General features: G+C 34.6%; 1 protein-coding gene across 6 annotated transcripts in view; it reads right to left on the bottom strand.

The window, feature by feature from the left end:
- Nucleotides 1–21,372, bottom strand: part of slc36a1 (solute carrier family 36 member 1) — a 146,441-nt gene that overhangs the window by 71,999 nt on the left and 53,070 nt on the right. Inside the window, exon 12 of one of the 6 annotated variants that reach the window (XM_073921869.1) lies at nt 9,545–9,740. The exons of the other annotated variants lie outside the window; for them this stretch is intronic. Coding sequence (XP_073777970.1) covers nt 9,739–9,740 — 2 coding nt within the window. The 3' untranslated portion in view covers nt 9,545–9,738. Of the gene's footprint in view, nt 1–9,544; nt 9,741–21,372 lie in introns of those variants that run through there. 6 annotated transcript variants of the gene reach the window in all.

Here is a 21,372-nt window from a genome sequence, read left to right as displayed (position 1 = left end):
CACACAATTCCTGCGGATTTCTTCAGGACACATTCTTGCAAAAGCAAATAGAGGAACTTTCTGCGCTTAATTCATCCAAACATGATTCAGACAGGGGGGATTCTTTGTAAGTCTTAAACAAATGAAAGACAGACAGCTTCTTCGCCTCAATAAATCAAAGCGGAGACACAATAACTGTGACAATTAAACAACTCAGAGCGTTAAGCTCAAAGCGTAATCCAACGGCACTGTTTGAATTCAAAATGCTTTAAACAGCATTAGGAAACTCGATGGAACAAAGACTTATAGGATTTTTAAATATGAAGTATCTGTTCAAAGTATGTCATCCAGCGTAGCGTTTGTTTTAGGAAATGTTGCTGTTATAAATATGATTTTTTCAAAAAATGCAAAAGCATGAACAGAGAATGTTTTGTTGTTGTTTTTACTCAGCATAACTTGTATGTACCTGCCAGATGCATACCAAGTTCTTGAAAGAGCTAGATGAGAATGGTGTAATCTTACATGTGCATGCACGCTGACATGCACAAACCTAAAAAGATTTTGTTTTCAGATCAAGGGAACTTGCTTTTGTACTTTTAAGTGAGACAATAATTACATGCTGACAATGTCATAAAAATAGATTTACAAAAAAAAAAAAAAACATTTATGAGGCGAATAGAAACTGGCTAACATGTATTTGTCTGCAGTTATATATGCTCAATTATGCATGTCCATGAACCATTGTTTACTATTCATCTCTTATTTTTATAGTCAATTTCACTGGCTTGCGTCGGTGCTGCAGAGAACGATACCTCTTAAACATTTCTTGAATATTTTAAACATGGAGATTACTGTTCATGGGGTTTAGCTTTAGGTTTGCTTTTATAAGCATCTGCTGTTTTCAACCCATGAGAGTAGGGAAAACGAAAGTGGAATACAAATGATATATGTATAGGTGGTTTACATGTTAAAAATCTGTGAATACATCTACAGTTCAAGTCAGAATTATTATTTTTTCTTTTTTAAATATTTCTCAACTGATGTTTAACAGAGCAAGAACATTTTCATAGTATGTCTGATAATATTTTTTCTTCTGGAGTCTTATTTGTTTTATTTTGGCTAGAATAAAAGCAGTTTTTAATTTTTTAAAAACATTTTAGGGTCAAAATTATTAGCCCCTTTAAGCTATATATTTTTTCGACAGTCTACATCATAAACCATCGTTATACGACGTTATAAGAGTTAAGAGTTAAGTTATTAGAAATGAGTTATTAAAACTATTATGTTTAGAAATATATTGAAAAGAATCTCTCTGTTAAACAGAAATTGGGGGGAAAAAATAAATCGGGGAATAATAATTTAGGGGGTCTAATAAGTCTGACTTCAATTGTTAATATTAAGGCTTACTTACTCGATGGCTCTGTTCTAACTTCTAAATCCTAATTAGTTACCTATCTAGACTGCATTTAAATTGTTTCACACAGCTCTCAAAGAGCTACTCAATCCATTACACCCTGATGACATCTTATATGCATGAGGTAAGGCTTTATTCAACAAATATTTTCAAATCACTTAAAAAATCCTACAAAAATCATTTCAATACATTTATTCAATAGTTGATTTGACATTGATCCCTTTAACCAATACGTAATTATCATCATTAAATGCATTAAAGGTAAAATAATAATTGTAATATTTATGCAATGATTTAAATTAGATACATACATTTAATAATTAAGCAAGTGACAGCACTTACTGCTACTGATCTGGTAAGTAGTAAGAACATACAATTTACATACTTGGAGAGATAAGTGACATTTAAAAAAACAGTAATCGTGGCTATAATAATAAATTAATAACTGAAGCTGAAACTTATTGTTTGCTCGATTTAAAACAACAAAAAAATCATAATTGTTTTTGTATGTCAAGCACATGTGCTTATTTTTCCAGTTACCATATTCAATGTGCGTAAAATTAAAGACAAAAATATCACTCAGACTGAAATCAAATTGCAGGGAGTAATAAGTATTGTTTTGTGTTCAGAAAAGTTATCAAAAAAGGACAAAGAGTTTAAGCTGGACGTGAGTAACATTTAACTAATCCAAAACAATAGGTACACTAATCAAGTGAAATTACTCAAGTATTTTATAACCTTTATTAAATTTAATTGGCAGTCGAGTCTACCATGTGTTTCACAACGACTGCTGCCAATGAAGAGCTATTCGAATGAGTCACTTATGAGGTTTTACTTAACTGAGGATACTGGCAGCCAACAGCACATCACCACCATACAGAGCATTGTGTTCTCTTCATAATAGTTTGGTTGCATGATTTGACGCCTACTCCCTCTTTTTTCGACCTCAATCAACCAAAAGAAAAACTAATAAGGCAGAAAAAAGAGGTGAAAAGGGCAATAAACTTTCAGAAGACCTCATTAATCCAAAAAGCAAGCAACATGAAACAGATATTAGACAACCAAATCAGCAATCATGAGCCAAAGGACAAGACAAACTTTAGATAGAAAAAAAAAAAACACATTTCAGGCCAAATACCTGATTAAAAATTATCTCACCCTATTCTTGATTTTTTACATATTTATTTATTCCATAGCCTGTTTCAAAATCACTGTTTGAAATAAATGCACTACCCTTAAACGTGTGTGAGATCTTGAGAACACAGATGTGAACTTCTGAGATATATATCAACACTGGAAAAAAGGTGTGCATTGTCCTTAGTGTAAGTGTTGCAGTGCAATGTGGCTGTATATCGTCATTGGTGGGATACTAAGGACAATGCACACCTTCCACCAGTGCTGATATGTATATGTATATGTATATATATATATATATATATATATATATATATATATATATATATATATATATATATATATATATATATATATATAAAATGTACAATGATTCTATATATCAGCATTGGTGGAAGGTGTGCATTGTCCTTAGTGTCCCACCAGTGACGACATACAGCCACATTGGACTGCAAAGAGTGGAGTGTGATATTGGGTTTATACAACAGTTCAACAGCGGAATGAACCGCCAACTTATCCAGCAAGTTTTTACGCAGTGGATGCCCTTCCAGCCGCAACCCATCTCTGGGAAACATCCAAATCCACACACACACACTCACACTCATACACTACGGACAATTTAGCCTACCCAATTCACCTGTACCGCATGTCTTTGGACTGTGGGGGAAACCGGAGTACCCGGAGGAAACCCACGCAAATGCAGGGAGAACATGCAAACTCCACACAGAAATGGCAACTGAGCCAAGGATTGAACCAGCAACCTTCTTGCTGTGAGGCGAACGTGCTACCCACTGCGCCACTGCGTCGCCCAGCATAATCGTGTATATATATATATAAAAAAAGAAAATCAAACAATCTAAGCTTTTGTATAAGAAACTACTTTCTTCTGCCATTGATTCATATCTGCAGCTGAAGTTAGAACAGCAGAGACCATTGCTACATTAACAACGTCACTTTAGAGCTAGTATTTGAATGATTCTCTAGCATAATATCTAGAGTGATGACAAAAAAGGCAATTTTGCTCACATTTTAAGATTATAAGGCTGAACGACATGAAATGCCATCAGTCTACAGAGATTTCCCAGTATTTCTCTGTTAAAATCGGGAGATTACAATAATTAACCCTAAAAAAGTCATAGCAACACCAACACTACCAGATTAGCGTTTTTTCTTATCACAAAGACAACAGTAAACACATGCTAGCACAAACACATTTCTTCTTTCTTTCTTTTTACAGGAGACTCATTAGAAACAAACAGATGGCCAAAAAGTAACTTTACAAAAATTGGCCAACACAAAATACTTACATTCCCAATTTGCGAGTCATATCTCACACTCAATACACTACAATTATATGGTATAAAAACAACACTACAACATACAAAAGAGAGAGATCGCCTTAGAATGTCACCAGTTTAATAATGATTTAATGAGCTGTGGTTAGAAATTTTCCTCTAAGGGCTTATTATGCCTTCTCTGTCGCCATCTTGTAGAAGGACAATGTCAACAGCCTTTGCTCTGCTCAATGACAGCCCTAATTGCCACCAACGATCTGCATCTCCAAAATTATAAATATTTAAAATAGGCACTATCCTTATAAATAAACTGCATTGTTGCAAACTAAACAACTACATTCTCACATAGAAAAGCCCCCAAAGTACATTATGTTGTCAAACAGCTGCAATATATGTCTGTAGTTCTGATATTGCAGAATATCTCAGATTTGAGAACCAGACAGAATTGTTGTACAAATATAAATACACACACACACACACACACACACACACACACACACACACACACACACACACACACACACACACACACACACACACACACACACACACACACACACACACACACACACACACACACACTTATATATGTGTATAAATATATACATATATACACACATAGATTTTTTTGTGACTTTAAAAAGGTGAATGGTAATGTTATCTTTATGATACACATGTCTGTTTATTTGCAGAGTGACTGATGTTCTTAAAAGGTTTCACAATTTCAAGAGCAACCACTTATCTGCTGCATGTTTCATAAAAGCGGTCAGCTCAAGTATCCTTCAGTTAAGACTTTGACAAACATAGATGAAACGTGTCCTGGTTTTGGTCTCTTCTCAGTCTGATAGCTTTAAACTGGATTGACTTCTAAGCAGTGACGAACAGAACGCTGGATTTGTTTGCTCATCTCCTGCTGTGCATTTCCATGGTCTTTAGGGTTCATCTGAGCACTGTGTTCAGCTGAGGTGAAGGAGATAGAGATATCTGTTTGCTCATTCGTATGAAGAGATGCAACTACATGGTCTCAGATGAAACACCAATTAGAGGATCCCTACTTGTCCTTAACATCCAAAACCTTGAGAAGCCCTCATTAGTTTCAGAAGTGAACAAACTGAGTGACAGCTTCAATCAATCAAAAAAAAAAAAATGTTATGTGAAGAGATGGAAGTGTTTATTTCTTTCAGGGACGTCCCAAGTTGTTCTAAAACATCGGTATCAGGGCCGATCAATGCATATTTTAAACTGATCCATATCGATTGTGTGAAGGTTGATTCATTATTTCACAAAAGCCTTCGTGCAGCTAAGTGGAAAGCACAAATTGTGACAGGGATGTGTAGTGCTGCATGAGTAATCAATAAAAGATTGCAATCTCGATTCAAGGACTTGCACAATCTTAATTCTCAATGATCAAAATTTGCATGTTTATTAAAGACACAGTGTGTACATTTCACCACTAGAGGGTGTGTATTCACAACAAACAAATGCATAGTTTGATGACGGAGTGACTGAGTGTGGAATCACGAGTTGTTGTCTTAATTACATCCAAGAGGATGTTTTCATGTTCAAAACATATTATGGTATTATGAAGTAGAGATGTTAAAGTGAAACAAGACTCCAGAAGCGATTGCTGATGAGAGATAAGCACAATGTGGCATGAAAAAGGAAAAGCTTTTGTTATGCTACAGTCGACCACGTCCGGTTCAGTTGTGATTATGTGGGGAAGAAGCTGTGCTGTTTTATCATAATGAATACATTTTACACAACATAATAAAGCGTCTATGGTGTTTCCTTATTTTCTATAATGAAAAATCAAGGGTGTGTGGGGTCATTAGCATAAATGGACAGCACACAAGATAATGTAAGTCAGCTAAATTTATGACAATATTATAGTGGCTTTTGACTTCTTTAGGAAAAAAATCTTACATGGTGTGCCTTTGACAATCATAGCGGTACATTCATATCCATGTTTGACCTACAGAGATATTGGTTACACTTTATTTTGGATGGTCCATTTGGGTACGGTTTGCTTAATATGTTGATTCTGCTCCTTCAACAGACATTTAACTGACTTTAAGAAACTTTGCAGGTACGTCAACTTACACTGACCCTAACCCCAACCTAACAGTCTACTTATAATCTATTGAGAGTTAGTTGGCATGTAGATGCAGAGTAACTTAAATTAAACAAACAGACCATCAAAATAAAGTATGACAGAGATAACAGTTATTATGTTTGGATAAAACATCTTCTATCTTACTCGTTTCGACCAGTAGTATTATTTCTTTTCAAATTATACAACACTCATACAGTTAAACATTAAAATTGTAACCAAAGTGGATAACATTTAGGCTCAAACCCAATTGTATTTTTGTACCCCTACCCCTTCTCCTTCCCCTTGGCCCTTACAACCGAGGGTGAAGGGGAAGGGCTTCAAAATTTACCCCTAAAAATTGGGACAGCACTACAGCACCTGCACACGCCATTACGTTGTCATAAAGATCTAATGTGGCAATAAGATCATAACTTTACTCTGTATTTACACAGTGGCCATTTTCATTAATGTAAACACACCAAAAACAACATTAACATTATAGCAGACACTGCAAAAAGCCCCTTGACAGCCACAAGACATTACTGACAGGGTATTCGAGTGTCAGAATGTTGTGCGGGACTGCTGTACAGGAGTTATGGATAGCAATTATAGATCGTAAAATAAATTTAGCGGGTTTTTTTGTGTTTTATTTTTTTAAAAGCATGACAATTAAACGCGAACGCAGTTATGAATATATTAAAACATGTGTTTGTTTGTTGTGAAAATTCGTAATAATGACCAAAAATACTAATTTTTGGATCTGCTTACAACTGGGTTCAGCAATACTGCCGTTGTAAAAGGTGTATTCTGGGAAATTTTCTTAACCCTTGGTTTCAAGTGTGGACCTGAAAAATCTTCATTCAAAGGGCTATTCATCCCTTCCCCTTAGCCCTACGCTACATGAATTGGGACACCCCCCTACCCCTTGACATGCACACGCAAAACGAGGGGTAGGGGTAAGGAGAAGGGCTAAGGGGTAGAATTGGGATTGGGCCTTAATCAGTCCTTATCCTTCAGCTTTATCAGGTGTACCACAATGGACTGAACCATCAATTACGTTAATATATATTTTATGTGCCCCATGTACTTCCAGTTGGAACCCTGCTGGGATAACAATTGATATATAAACGCTGATGTCTATAACTATTTGATTTTGGCATTTCAAATAAAGTTTTATTGTATTTAATGTGCACCTATTTTACCCCTTTTACAAGATGTAAGATAAGCTTTTGGTGTCTCCAGAATGTTACTGTAAAGTTTCAGCTCAAAATACTCATCCGATTATTTGTCATAAACCTCCAGAATCTGTCCATTTTGGTGTCCGGGTATATTGTAGCTGTTTTTGTAGCCTGTGGCATTAAATGAAAATGAGTTGCTTCACCACACCCACCGTTCCCATATGCGTGTCTGCTTCTCATCATGCGTTACGTTGGATAAACAGGACAGTGACAGAAAGACACTCAGATGAAGCTGAAATACAGCTCTTTAATCAAAAATACCAAATAAATTGATTTGATGTTGAGTTTAATCAAGTCTTTCTGAAATAATGAGTCTCACACAAATGCCAGTACACACTTAGCAGTACACACACACACACACACATTAGCATTTATTGACACCATGCGGTCGTGGTGATTATATCGATTAAGCATTACATATCGATTTCACTGTGATCGATGCAAACATGCTTTGTTTTAAACTTATAAAACTTCTAAGTTGAACTTATAAAAATTTACAGGGAGTTGTAACAAATATTGTAATCCCAGCTTTTTTGCTAAAAGAACATGTGGACATGTGTATACATGTTATTATAGAAACATGCCGTCTGACAATCAAACTTCACGTTGCAGTGGGCCTCAAAATCACTGGGATCAGTGATTCAGTCAGAAAATAAAACTTTTGACTTGTTGTGTTTATATCACTCCAATGGGACAGTGGACAAACTATAGATACAGACAGTTCTGTCCAAACAGCTTACAAAAGATTATTTCCATCATAGGTGTCCTTTAAGGTATGGTTCGAAAAAATGTAAAAACAATAATAAAATTAAAGTTAAAAAATTAAGTTGGTGATAAAGTATAATAGTGTAATAATAAAAATGACTACATCAAATAACATTTTGTCAGAACCTCTAGTAAATAGTAATGTTTTTATTTTTTGGGTATTTTGTAAAGTTGTCGATTCATAATTGTGTGAGAATCTCTATTTTAAACCAAAGACATTGTGAATCCCAGATTCCCAGAATTGTGAAGCTGTAGGAATAAATCTCTAAACCAGTGTTTCCCAATCCTATTACTGGAGGCACACTAACAGTACATATTTTGGATGTCTTTCTTATCTTACTTAACCATTTCAATCATTCTAGCCTCTTTTAATGTTCTGATGAGTTGATTCGAGTGTTTGAAAATGTGTAGTACTGGCGTGCCTCCAGGATCAGGGTTGGGAAACATTGCTCTAAACTATATGCTGTGAGGAAATACAAAAAAATACAACCTTGAACAAGTATTTAGCAATTTGGCAGTAACAGAGCCAAATTAGGTAGTATTTTTTCAATACTACCAGTTTATAAGTTAACAAGAGACAAGCAAAAACAAAATAAATAAAATAAAACACCATGTTCTCTGAGGTAACCTGAGCAAAGAGGGCGATGACACAGTACCACTATAAATGGCTTTGCTGTATCTGTGCCATCTCTGCATAAAGATATGGCTCAGAGACAGTGAGTTGAGTTTACAGATTTTTGCGATTTGAAGCCTGAGGAAAATTTTGGAATAATGTCACAGAGTTCATTTATGAATTTGTGTGAACAGAGCAGTGATAATGCGATTAATGTGTTTACATGCCTGTTTATTGTATTCAAAATTGACATCCACCAAATGACTAAATACAATTATTGAATAAGCTCATGAGGATGTACGCTACTGTTCAGGGTAATTATTTGAAGAAAAAAAATACTTTATTCATCAATAAAGGCAAATTGCAAACATTTACTGTTTTATGTTACATTTGCACACACACACACACACACACACACACACACACACACACACACACACACACACACACACACACACACACACACACACACACACACACACACACACACACACACACACACACACACACACACACACACACACACACACACACACACACACACACACACACACACACACACACACACACACACACACACACACACACACACACACAGGATAGGATTAGGGTTTAGGATTAGGAATAATAAACAGGCAATATCTTAATAATAATCCAATAGTAAATAGTGAGAGTTGGCAAATGTTGGTATTTTTGTTTGCCTTTTTTTAACATCTAAGAATCTTTTTTGTTTCCTAAAAAGGGGCTGGGGTATTGATATGTGTTGATATTGATAATGATATTGCCATAGCTCTCCAACAACAAGTGATGTCAATTCCTGAATGAATTTCTAAACTTTTTAAAACAGTTTCCTTATCTGAACAAAGAAAAACAATCATCTGCTATATTTCTCAATAAAGTATTGACTTATTATAATGTTACATTCAAAATAAGATTCAGGATTTCAATAGGAAACAACAATATTAGAATTCTAAAAGCATTAATCTGAGCCCTGCCACAACAACAACAACAAAAAAGGATCAATTTCAGTAGTTTATTGTGTGCGTCACAGAATAACTTAACATGAAAGCACTGGCCTCAGGAGGGGGCAAGGCCAAAATAACAAACAAAACAAGTTCTGCCTGGGGGTAAAACCTTTAAACTTTTCAAAGCAAAAGATGGACTTCGTGACTGACCACAAAACAGGAGAAACAAAATGGCAACCACCTTCCTACAGAAGAAAAAATAAATGAAAAAAATTAAGGCAACTTTATTTAACATTTCAACAATTTAACAGTTTAAATCTGGGTGGGCTACAGAAGGTTCTCTACATCTGAGGTGGCATTTATGCTACAGCATTTTTGTTTTAAAACAGCAATTACAATAAAAAAAAATTCATAGATAATCATCTATAGCAGCATTTTTATTGCATGTGAAAAACAAAAGCTATACATACAATATTTAACCTAAAATACATGACCATTCATGCTCACTATGTGCATATTTTGCAGATTTTTGTACTGAGGTCTTCCAGTTGTGTAATTGTCATATAATCAGGGCTCGATGAATCAAGGAACAATATACTATAGTCCAGAAGCCCAAAAGTGCATGCAGTTGAAGTCAGAATTATTTGCCCCCTTGACTTTTTTTTTTCTTTTTAAAATATTTCCCAAATGATGTTTAATAGAGTAAGAAAATTTTTCCAGCATGTCTGATAATTTTTTTTTCTTTTGGAGAAAGTATTACTTGTTTTATTTTGGCTAGAATTAAAGCAGTTTAAAAAAATTTTATGAACCATTTTAAGTACAAAATGATTAGCCCCTTTAAGCTATTTTTTTTGACCATCTACAGAAAAAAACATAGTTATACAATAACTTGCTTAATTACCCTAACCTGCCAATCTAATTAACCTAGTTAACCCTTTAAATGTCACTTTAAGCTGTATAGAAGTGTCTTGAAAAATATCTACTACTAAAATATAGTAGTAACTAAAATATGATTTACTTTCATCATGGCAAAGATAAACTAAATCAGTTATTATGAGTTATTAAAACTATAATGTTTAGAAATGTGTTGAAAAAATCTCTCCGTTAAACAGAAATTGAAGAAAAAATAAACAGAGGGGCTAATAATTCAGGGGGGCTAATCATTCTGATTCAACTGTATATCAGTCTGTCTATACTGAAACAGAACACCAGAGTTTAAGCTAAAATGGGTTCTTCAGTGTTTTCAAAACACTCAGCTTCACAGGCTGAAGATGCCAGAGTAGTGTGAATGCCAGTAACAAGTGTTAATCCACAGAAATAAGAAATGTACAACCCATGTAAACGGAACAGCTTACTAAGTTTTAATTAAGTTTCAAATTAACATATTTAATTAAAGTAACTTTGTATACATGACAGCAAAATACTGGGCTTCATTATTCAATTCAAGTGCTTTTTACAATACCTATTGTTTCGAAGCAGCTTTACAAAAGGTGCACATTATTGCATTACAGTTAAAATCAGAAAAGTTCATGTTATTAGTACCATAACTTTTTTCGGTACTAATAACTTTAATTAACGTAACTAATTACTAACAATGTTTAACAGTTAAACAGTTATTATATACAAACCTAGTTACCTGCAATTATATAATACATAGGTGATGTCTATATGTACTTTCAATAAAGTGCATAATATTATAATAGACGTAATAAACATAATCGACAGCTCACTAATTGGTAAATAACTATCATAGTGTCTGACCAACAAGTTTCAAATTTAATCCATCTTTACTGCATCACCCAGCAAAGCACAGTGGATGAGGGTATGGCGATGATTTCAGGTACAACATATATCTCTAGACATAGCAATGTTAAAAGTGAAAAAAGACTGAATGCATTTATTCATGACTAGCAAAACTAGCATTTGCTTTATCACGATACAGCCAATGTGCCACTGCGATTTAGACCAAACTATGAACTTCGTTAAAAACCAATAATAAGTGAACTCAAAATAAGCTATGACAGAAAGTCATTTGCACCTCAAATCTCCATTTTAACACAACACCATCCAAAAGATCCAAGAGGTTAATCGGCTGTAAAAAGGAAGCAATCACAACAAATCAACATAACAGAACCTTCAGAAGCAGCATGAGTCTCCGTTGAAAATCAAACAGCCAAGATCAAACTATTCCCCTCGAAAAGGCACATGAATGGACAAAATAAATGCTGCTATTGACAGCAACAAACGTTCTGCAACATTCAGGTAAAAGTGGACTGGATAACTTCCTTTGTCTCAGACTATAAGTTTGGATGTCACTACCTCTCATTGAAATGGAAAACACACACTTTCCCTCTCAATTTGCATGTCAATTAAATCAAATTGTAAAGAATGATAGAGCCTAAAAGAGGAATTAGGGGAAAAGAGGAAAACGGCATTTACAAAGCATTTATGTACTGGTAAGCTGGCTTGCGTTCCTTTGAAGCTTGCTCTGAAATCAAACCACAACATGAGAGCCTGCAAAATGGCAAATAAGTCTTTAATCCGGTTTTATTTTTTTCTGTACACCGAAATTTGAAAGCTGAACAGCTAAAACTAAACACAAAGCATAGAATAAAACATCAGACAAGACACCAACAGTTTCTTGACAGTCCAAAGTCAGTCTTGGGAGATTATCAGAAATACAGAAGTAATTAAACTTCTTTAAAAAATAGTAATGCAACACAAACAAACTTAGCAAGGGCTCATGAATTAATAAAAATGAAAAACATGATACAGGCAACATTAAACAAGCCTTATCAGTGTGTGTCAGATGATTTTTGAATGGGATTTTACAGTCTACTTATCCCCTTAAGGCATTTAATCTTTAACGTGTTTGATTATAAAAAAATGAGCAATTTGTCCCATTTCTGCAGAGTGGAAATGAACAAACCCGAACAGCTTCCTACAAATCTGAAGAAGAAGCTCTTATTTAAACAAAGACAGTTCTTTTGTAGCCCACCCAAAAAAAAAAAAAAAAAAAGAAGACAATTCGGTGATTATTTATTTAAAAAGTTGTTTCTGTACCTGCTCGTTCCTTAAAAATCTCAGTGCTTTTAGGTGATTAAAGGAAATACGGTGGGGTCCGGTGTTGTTTGAGACCTTATTGACTTTTAATAGATAAGACATGACATTAATAAGACATTGAATAAATAAACTGAAAATGTAAAAAGAAAGTTTGTAACGCAACAGCTGACAAAATAACTAAACAAACCAAATGTTTTTTTAGAGTGCAGATAATGCAGTTAGACATTCACACGGCAGCGAGAGAGAATGGTTAACTAATGCAATAAAATATACATCAAAAGTTAAAAAAATAAGGAATGTGAAATATGATTCAGATGCTAAGAACACAAACTTTTGGAGACAAGCCTGGTTATTTGAATGTTACAGGCTAGATAGGCTACATTGTAAATATGCTGGGTTCCACACAATCATTTTGTGCTAAGACAGCAAGAAGGAATTAAGTTAAGATTGAACATTGAATTAAGATTGAACATAAAACAAATAAGGTGTCCCAACAAAATCCCAAAAGTTGTGTTGTTAAATAAGCAGTTTGAACAAACAACATTTTTTTTCTTTGAGTGTACTAAGTATAGAAATCTTTTTTAAAAAGTACACTGTAAAAAATTTGAATGAGTTCCACGCAATCAATTTGTGTTGTGACAACATGAAGGAATTAAGTTAACTTATTAGTTTTTAAAAATTTAATTGGATTGAACATAAATCAATTACTGGTAGATGCTAATGTAGAAGCATTTGTACAATCTCATTATCACATTCAAAGGCTTCATGCCGTATACCCAGATTTGATCTGTTTTTTACCATTTATATTTTAAATCTCTTAACAAAACCCATATTATTGAAAAGGACTATGTGTCAAGGATACGTATTTTTATAGATTTTATATTGTGACAAAATAATTTGTGACAGTTGAAGGTGGAAAATATAAATGTGGTTGTCTCACAGCAAGTAAAGTGAATTTATTGTGTATGACCAAACACCCTAAGTGCTTCACAATCATGAGCGGGGGACTCTCCAAACCATCACCAGTGTGCAGCATTCATTTGGATGATGCGACGGCAGCCGACAAGACAAGGCGCCAGTTTGCTCACCATATACCAGCTATACAGTAGATGGGGTGGAGAGAAGTGATAGAGCCAATTCAGTGGATGGGGAATACTGGGAGTCCATGATGGAATTTGGTTACATCCCTACTCTTTACAAGAAGTGCCATAGGATTTTTAATGACCACAGAGAGTCAGGACCTTGTGAAAAGAAAAATAATTTCATCAAACATTACAAACTCGATATAAACATGCATCTGCTGCATGACGTCAATAAAAGTGCATTCACTTATCGTAAAGTGATTTTCATAGTAATTTGCAGAGTGCCTTCTTTAGAAAGAAACCATCTTACTGAAGGGTCCATCTTTCAAAGCATTCATGAATTTCAAACATTGAACATTTTTAGGCAGTGGATTTTCAAGCTTATATGCTGACATTGTTAGAGTTAGCAGGTTCCATCACTGTGCTCATTGTAAACAGAAAAATAATTTCATCCGACATTACAAACTCGATATAAACACGCAGCTGCTGCATGACGTCAATAAAAGGGGAAGTCAACTTTTGCACAGACACTTACTTCCAGTTTTACTCACGTTTATCACACTACATGCAGTTGCCACACTGAAACTTGCCATTAAATATATGTAGTTGAAGTCATTATTATTAGCCCCCCTTTGAATTTTCTTTTCTTTTTTAAATATTTACCAAATGATGTTTAACAGAGCAAGGAAATTTTCACAGTATGTCTGATAATATTTTTCTTCTGGAGAAAGTCTTATTTGTTTTATTTCGGCTAGAACAAAAGAAGTTTTTAATTTTTTTAAAAAACATTTTATGGTCAAAATTATTAGCCCCTTTAAGCTATATATTTTTTCGATAGTCTACAGAACAAACCATCGTTATACAATAACTTGCCTAATTACCCTAACCTGCCTAGGTAACCTAATTAACCTAAGTTAAGCCTTTAAATGTCACTTTAAGCTGTATAGAAGCGTCTTGAAAAATATCTAGTCAAATACTATTTACTGTCATCATGGCAAAGATAAAATCAATCCGTTATTAGAGATGAGTTATTAAAAATATTATGTGTAGAAAAGTGTTGAAAAAAACTTCTCTCCATTAAACAGAAACTGGGGAAAAAATATACAGGGGAGCTAATAATTCAGGGGAGCTAATAATTCAGGGGGGCTAATAATTCTGAGTTCAACAGTATAACCGTTATTATAAACTATGTGGCAACATTTCTATACATATATACATTTCACCACTACAGATGGATTTTGTATGTTGACATATTGCTAGCATGTATGTGTACATACAAGTTTTGTCACCATGTCATGCTCTTTTGAAAGGACGATCTCTTCTGGTGATATGTCAGCTGTCAGAATATCATTCTATACTCACTGCCTCTGGTCAACATCACATGATGGATTTCTCATTCTACCTGTTTTTCAGCTTCTGGATGCAACATTTGATCTAGTGGATTTGAACAACTAGATCGGTTTTAAAAACCAATGAAATTTCCAAATTTCCAAAATTTGGTCCAATTATTTAACTGAATATTTTCTCATTATAGACAAAATATCACCAATGAAACTGTAAAAGCTACTGAACCTGCAGCTGAAGATACCACCACAACAAGTGACAACACTGGATGTTTTCCAGTTTTTCAGTCAGGTTTAAACTGTAACACATTTATGAAAAGATAATACAACAACACTTAAAACAAAAAAATATATATATAAATCAAAATTGTATTTTATAACTAATGAATCATTTAAACTTATAGCAGAGAAAAAAAATATTGAATATACCTTCTCATAATAATAATAAACATTTGTCCCAATTGGCCATATATATATATATATATATATATATATATATATATATATATATATATATATATATATATATATATATATATATATAAAAATATATATATATATATAATGTTATATATATATATATATATATATATATATATATATATATATATATATATATATATATATATATATATATATATATATATATATATATATATATATATATATATATATAAATATAATGTTGACCTGTTTCTGTATGAATATATACAGTATGTGCAGGTATGCCAATAATGTTCTTTTCGAAGCAATGTCAGTCTTTAACGGTGAACTGTAAGCTGTCAGGATGTTTATCCATTTATCAAGATCTGCCTCTGGTCAACATCAATCAAGTACACTGCCTGATCCAAACAAAACAAACCTGAAGTGCTATGCTGCATCTTTAAAATTGAAACACATCGTTTTCTAGGAGGTGGGGACACTCAGTCTGTTACAGCTATTGCCTATAACTATTCTTGTCTAAATTTAAAGATGCCAAGAGTTCAGCACACGGAAATGACATACAGTACAGTGAGCCTCAAACACTAAGTTTTCCACGTACTCATGTACTGTAAGTCCTGAGAGTGTGAAAAACAGGCCAATCGGGCATGGGGTATAACAGCCGGTGATCACAATGCAGAATTCAGGCAAGACTGACTACACATGTATAATTAATTCTGTTTAACTGTACAGAATGTTTTGTTAGTATAATGAGTATATTGTGAAATGTGCCATGTATGTTTATAATGAGGGGCCGTCAGGGAGAGGGAGTGGGTAGCACTCTCGCCTCAAAGCAAGAAGGTCGCTGGTTCGAGACATGACTGGGTCAGTTGGCATTTCTGTGTGGAGTTTTGCGTGTTCTTTCCTTGTGTTCATGTGGATTTCCTCCGTGTGCTCCGGTTTCCCCCACAGTCCAAAGACATGGCACTAAAGGTGAATTGGGTAGGCTAAATTGGCTGTAGTGTATGTGTGTGAATGCAAGAGTGTAAGGGTGTTTCCCAGTCTTGGGTTGCACCTGGAAGGACATCCTCTGCGTAAAACATGTGCTGTATAAAATTGGCGGTTCATTCAACTGTGGTGACCCCTGATTAATAAAAAGACTAAGTTGAAAATAAAATAAGTGAATTAATGAATGGTTGGAATGAGGCAAAAAACACATGTAGAAATGTTTAATGTATGTTAACGCATCATGCCATATCACTTCTCAGAATTTACTGTGTTTTTTTGGAGTGAAAGGGCACAATCAAACTCCAAGGTTTATGTAGAGGTTGGTTTTAATTTCTTCCTGTTTACATATATGCTGAACACACAATATACAACTCTAAATACTTCTCTGTCTGCCCCTCTTTTGCCGAGTACAATTATAATTTAATATTTAATTTCATTTCACTCAATTACTAGCTAAAAAAAAAACTTCAGTTTAAAAAAAGGTCATTTAATGAGAAATCTACATTACTTAAAGCATTTCTTGACACTTTTTGAATGTGTGTGTATTCAGAGCACAAGATGCTGTGTGTGTGTCAGGCATCACGTTATAAATGAGCATATAACTGTAAAAACAGTACACATATACACTATGCACATGCACAAAATGATCTATATACAAATTGGTATTTTGAGTAAGCATTTTTGAGTAATTGTTAGTACATCCAACTAAACTCTAACGCAAAATCTGTACATTTAATAATTACACACCAAACAGCGTACTTTTGAAGCTGTTAAAACTACCTTATAAAACTAATGAAGTTTTACACTACCTGACAATAGTTTTGTCATCGACCCCAGTTGTAAGAGTAACAAATAATAACTTTACTTCTAGTTGATCATTTGAAAAAGTGGCAAAAGGTTGATTTATCTGATGAATCCTCTGTTAAACTGCATCCCAATCATCTCAAATACTGCAGAAGACCTATTGGAACCTGCATAGACCCATTCTCACAGAAATCAGTCAAGTTTGTTGATGAAAAAAACAGGGTTTGGGGTTACATTTTATATGGGGGTGTGTGAGAGATCTGCAGAGTGGATGGCAACATTAACAGCCTGTGGTATCAATCATCATGTGGTATCATATGTGCTACCCATTACATTAGAACCCACAGGAGAGGGTAAATTCTTCAGCAGGATAGCGCTCCTTCTCATACTTCAGCCTCCACATCAAAATTACTGAAAAGCAAAGAAGGTCAATGTGCTCCAGAATTGCCCAGCCCAGTCACCAGACATGAACATTATTGAGCTTGTCTGGGGTAAGATGCATGAAGGCATTGAAGATAAATCCAAAGAATCTTGATGAACTCTGGGAGTCCTGCAAGAACGCTTTCTTCGCCATTCCAGATGACTTTATTAATAAGTTTTTTGAGTCACTGCAGAGCTGTATGGATGCAGTCCTCCAAGCTCATGGGAGTCATACACAATATTAATTATTTTTTTCACTGCCACATGACTTTATTTTTTATACTGTACATTATTTCTGTTCAGTAACAAGACATTTGTCTAAGCAAAGTCAGACCTTACTGTCCCATTTAAGCAATAAAAAATAAATAAAAATCAAGGCATGATCATGTTTTATTTTGATAAAATAAGCTTAATCTAGAGGCCTTTGCCCTTCATATAAGCCACTTCTGACACCAAATGATCAACTAGAAGTCAAGTTATTATTTGTTGTGTCGAAAACTTGGATAGGCGACAAGACTTTTGTCAGGTAGTGTATATTACTGTGAATATTCTAGGTATATGGGCAACGTAGTGTCGCAGGTAGTGCTGTCAACTCACAGCAAGAAGGTAGCTAGTTCGAGCTTTGGCTCAGTTGGTGTTTCTGTGTGGAGTTTGCATGTTCTCCCTGCGTTCGCGTAGGTCTCCTCCGGTTGCTCTGGTTTCCCCCACAGTCCAATGACATGCAGTACAGGTGAATTGAGTAGGCTAAATTGTCCGTAGTGTATGAGTGTGTGTGTGGTTTCCCAGAGATGGGTTGCGGCTGGAAGGACATATGCTGTAAAAAAACGTGCTGGATAAGTTGGCGGTTCATTCTTCTGTGGCAACCAAAAATGAATGAATGAATGAATTCTAGGTATATGTTCAAATAAATTGCATTAAAGTTTACTTTTAATTATTTATTTATACCACACTAATGAAAACCTTCAAATATGGCCCTATCCATCGGAAAATCTAGCCTCGATATTTGGATTTTAGATGTTGACGAGTTCTTTTGCACAAGCAACTCTAAGAGCAAAGTCTATGTGCCAGCTGTAAGTCAAACCCCTTAACCGTAAAGGATCAGACCTCACGCCAAATGCAGTGTTCTTGTCTTCTGACGTTATTTTCTGCGACACATGCAAACTGCATCCACACTATCAGCAGAGCCCAGCCACTGTTGGCCTTTGATGGATTCTGCATGCACTCACAATCATTTGAGGTGGAAGAAGAGCTTCGGCTCAGAGTACTAGATGAAGCCCAGTAGCTTTTCTCTGGAGATCTATGAATCAGGCGACATAAGCTGCACACTCTTGGTGTCTCTTCATCTCCAAGACAAAAGCACTCTCAACCACATCCTCTCTGCCCCCAATAAGCCAATGCAGAGCGCCTTCAGTGTTTGATTTTGAATTCAGAATTTAAAAAAAAAAAGAAATATGCTAATGCTAGAGTGAATATTGATGCAAATTGCTGAGCCAACAGAAAAAAAAACACTATACTTTCTGTGAGTATACTGAGACTCTCCCAATGGGATGAAAACTTCCAGTAGAGCTGCAAATGAGGACAAAAGTTGGAAAAACACAAAGAGTGAAGCATCAAGGGGTTTTTACAGGGAGAAAATTCAATATATGGTATGTCTCGCCCAAATTAACCTAAATAATCTTTCTTTTTTAAGTTACTTTTAGTATATTTCGTCAGTTTAAGTATAAATAAAGGGGTAATTTACCCAAAATTAACTACTGTATGTACTCACCCTCATGTAGTGTTATTTATTCTGTTAATATAATTAAACAACATTTTGAAGAATGGTTGGTATCTGGGAAATTAACCTGGAATCCTTTGACTTCCATAGTAGGGGAAAAAGGCAATAGGTACATCCCAAATCACATACGTATGCACTATTCTACGCTATTTTGTAATATAAATATAGTATATAATATAATATATTGTAATTGTAATTGTATTGTATTGTATTGTATTGTAATTGTATTGTATTGTAATATAATATAGTAGGGGAAAAAGGCAATAGGTACATCCCAAATCACATACGTATGCACTATTCTACGCTATTTTGTAATATAAATAGTGTAAGTAGTGCATTCCCACTGAAAAATTCTAAAAAGAATAAGTGCACTTTAAATATCTGGATTATACACTTATTCAACAGTTAAAAAGAAGTGTGTTATGTTGGACACTTCAGGCACTTAACGGTCACTGCTTTGCTCCTTTAGCGGAAGGGGTGGAGCTTTCGGCCATAGATGTTGGATTACTTTATTTATTTTGGATTGTGAAAGTAAAATTCTTCTACTTGAGTGATTATACTGCCCCCCCGATGGTGAATGCGGTTATACTCGTGGCAGGTACTAGTTTGGTCATTTATTTTGCTAATTTGGCAATCGACAAACGTCATCTGAGAAACAGTTTGAATTTCAGTTTAGTAAAAGTGTTCCATTTGGGACGACCCTACATTGATATATTATGCTGTTGTGTGTGTAAGTGCATAAGTGTATAGTGTGCCAATTGGGACGCAGCAAAAGTCTTTTGTATCGTTAACAACATTCTCCAATATTGTGTTCATTTGTTTAGTAAATTTTAATTTTCATGGGTGCAACAAAAAAATAATAATAATAATAAAAAAATAAACAGTTTATAGAATATCCAACAGTTTATAAAATATCTAAATGAATTATGTTTTATGATACATGAATATTTTTCAAGTTTATAGGTATAAAACCAATATCTCAGGTTCGATGAAGAGTCAGTGAAGGCTCCTCATTTTGTGCCAGAAAGTCATGAGAAAATTGTCAAAAAATAAAAAATAAAACATTTTCAATGCAAAATTGAAAAAAAAAATGTTCTTTTAACAAATAACATCTATACCAAGTATACCTAGTAAGAAATTGATTAGCTTGCTTAGGTGTGTTTGATTAGGGTTGGAGCTAAAATCTGCAGGACAAATGCCCTCCAGGAACACGTTTGGTGATCCCTGATCTATGCTGTTGGTGCCACTTTCAGAATATCGAAATAAAGAACCATCGTTCTGCTTAAAATAAATAAATACATAAAATAATTATTCTATCTTCATGTGAACCACTTAAATGCAGATACGTTTTATCAAAAATAAAATATTAAATAAACAGATTGGGGCTTTATTTTGGAGCTTCAAATACCATTTAAAAATGTTTTTAGGAGTACTAAATAAATAATTAGGGGACGTACTCACACTAGGCTTTCCAAACTGTCCATGTTTCCTGGTTCATTTCACAAGTGTGAGTGCTAGTAATTGCGACCAGGGACGGTTCAGTTGGTCGGCCCTGATCTGGTTGGAAGAGGTATAATCATTAATGCTTTTCAATGAAAGCGGCCTGTCATAGTTTATCAAACCCCTTGCTGCATGTCAGCTGATGCTTTTAGGAAACCTCGCAATACGTGCTGCACCACTTTTATAATGACTTAATTAATTTATAATAACTCAAAATTAAAACTCAAAATTAAAAGTGGTGGATCTGTTCAGTAAAATATTTGATTGTGTGTCACTGCATCCAAAACAACTAAAATAATACAAAACAATACAACTAAAGCAATCTCCACTGTGCTGAGTGAGAGTGATTCTTTTCCTGTTTAACTGAACAGTCGCATCATCGATGATGTAAACCTGCTCGGCCTCGGAAGGTAAAGATGCATTGAGAGTGTGGGCCATCTGGGAACTGGGGAGGAGGATA

Source organism: Danio rerio, chromosome 14 (assembly GCF_049306965.1).
Source record: "Danio rerio strain Tuebingen ecotype United States chromosome 14, GRCz12tu, whole genome shotgun sequence".
In the NCBI taxonomy this organism is placed as follows: domain Eukaryota; kingdom Metazoa; phylum Chordata; class Actinopteri; order Cypriniformes; family Danionidae; genus Danio; species Danio rerio.
Note: the sequence above shows the minus strand (reverse complement) of the source record. Positions and strands in the feature narration are given on the sequence as shown.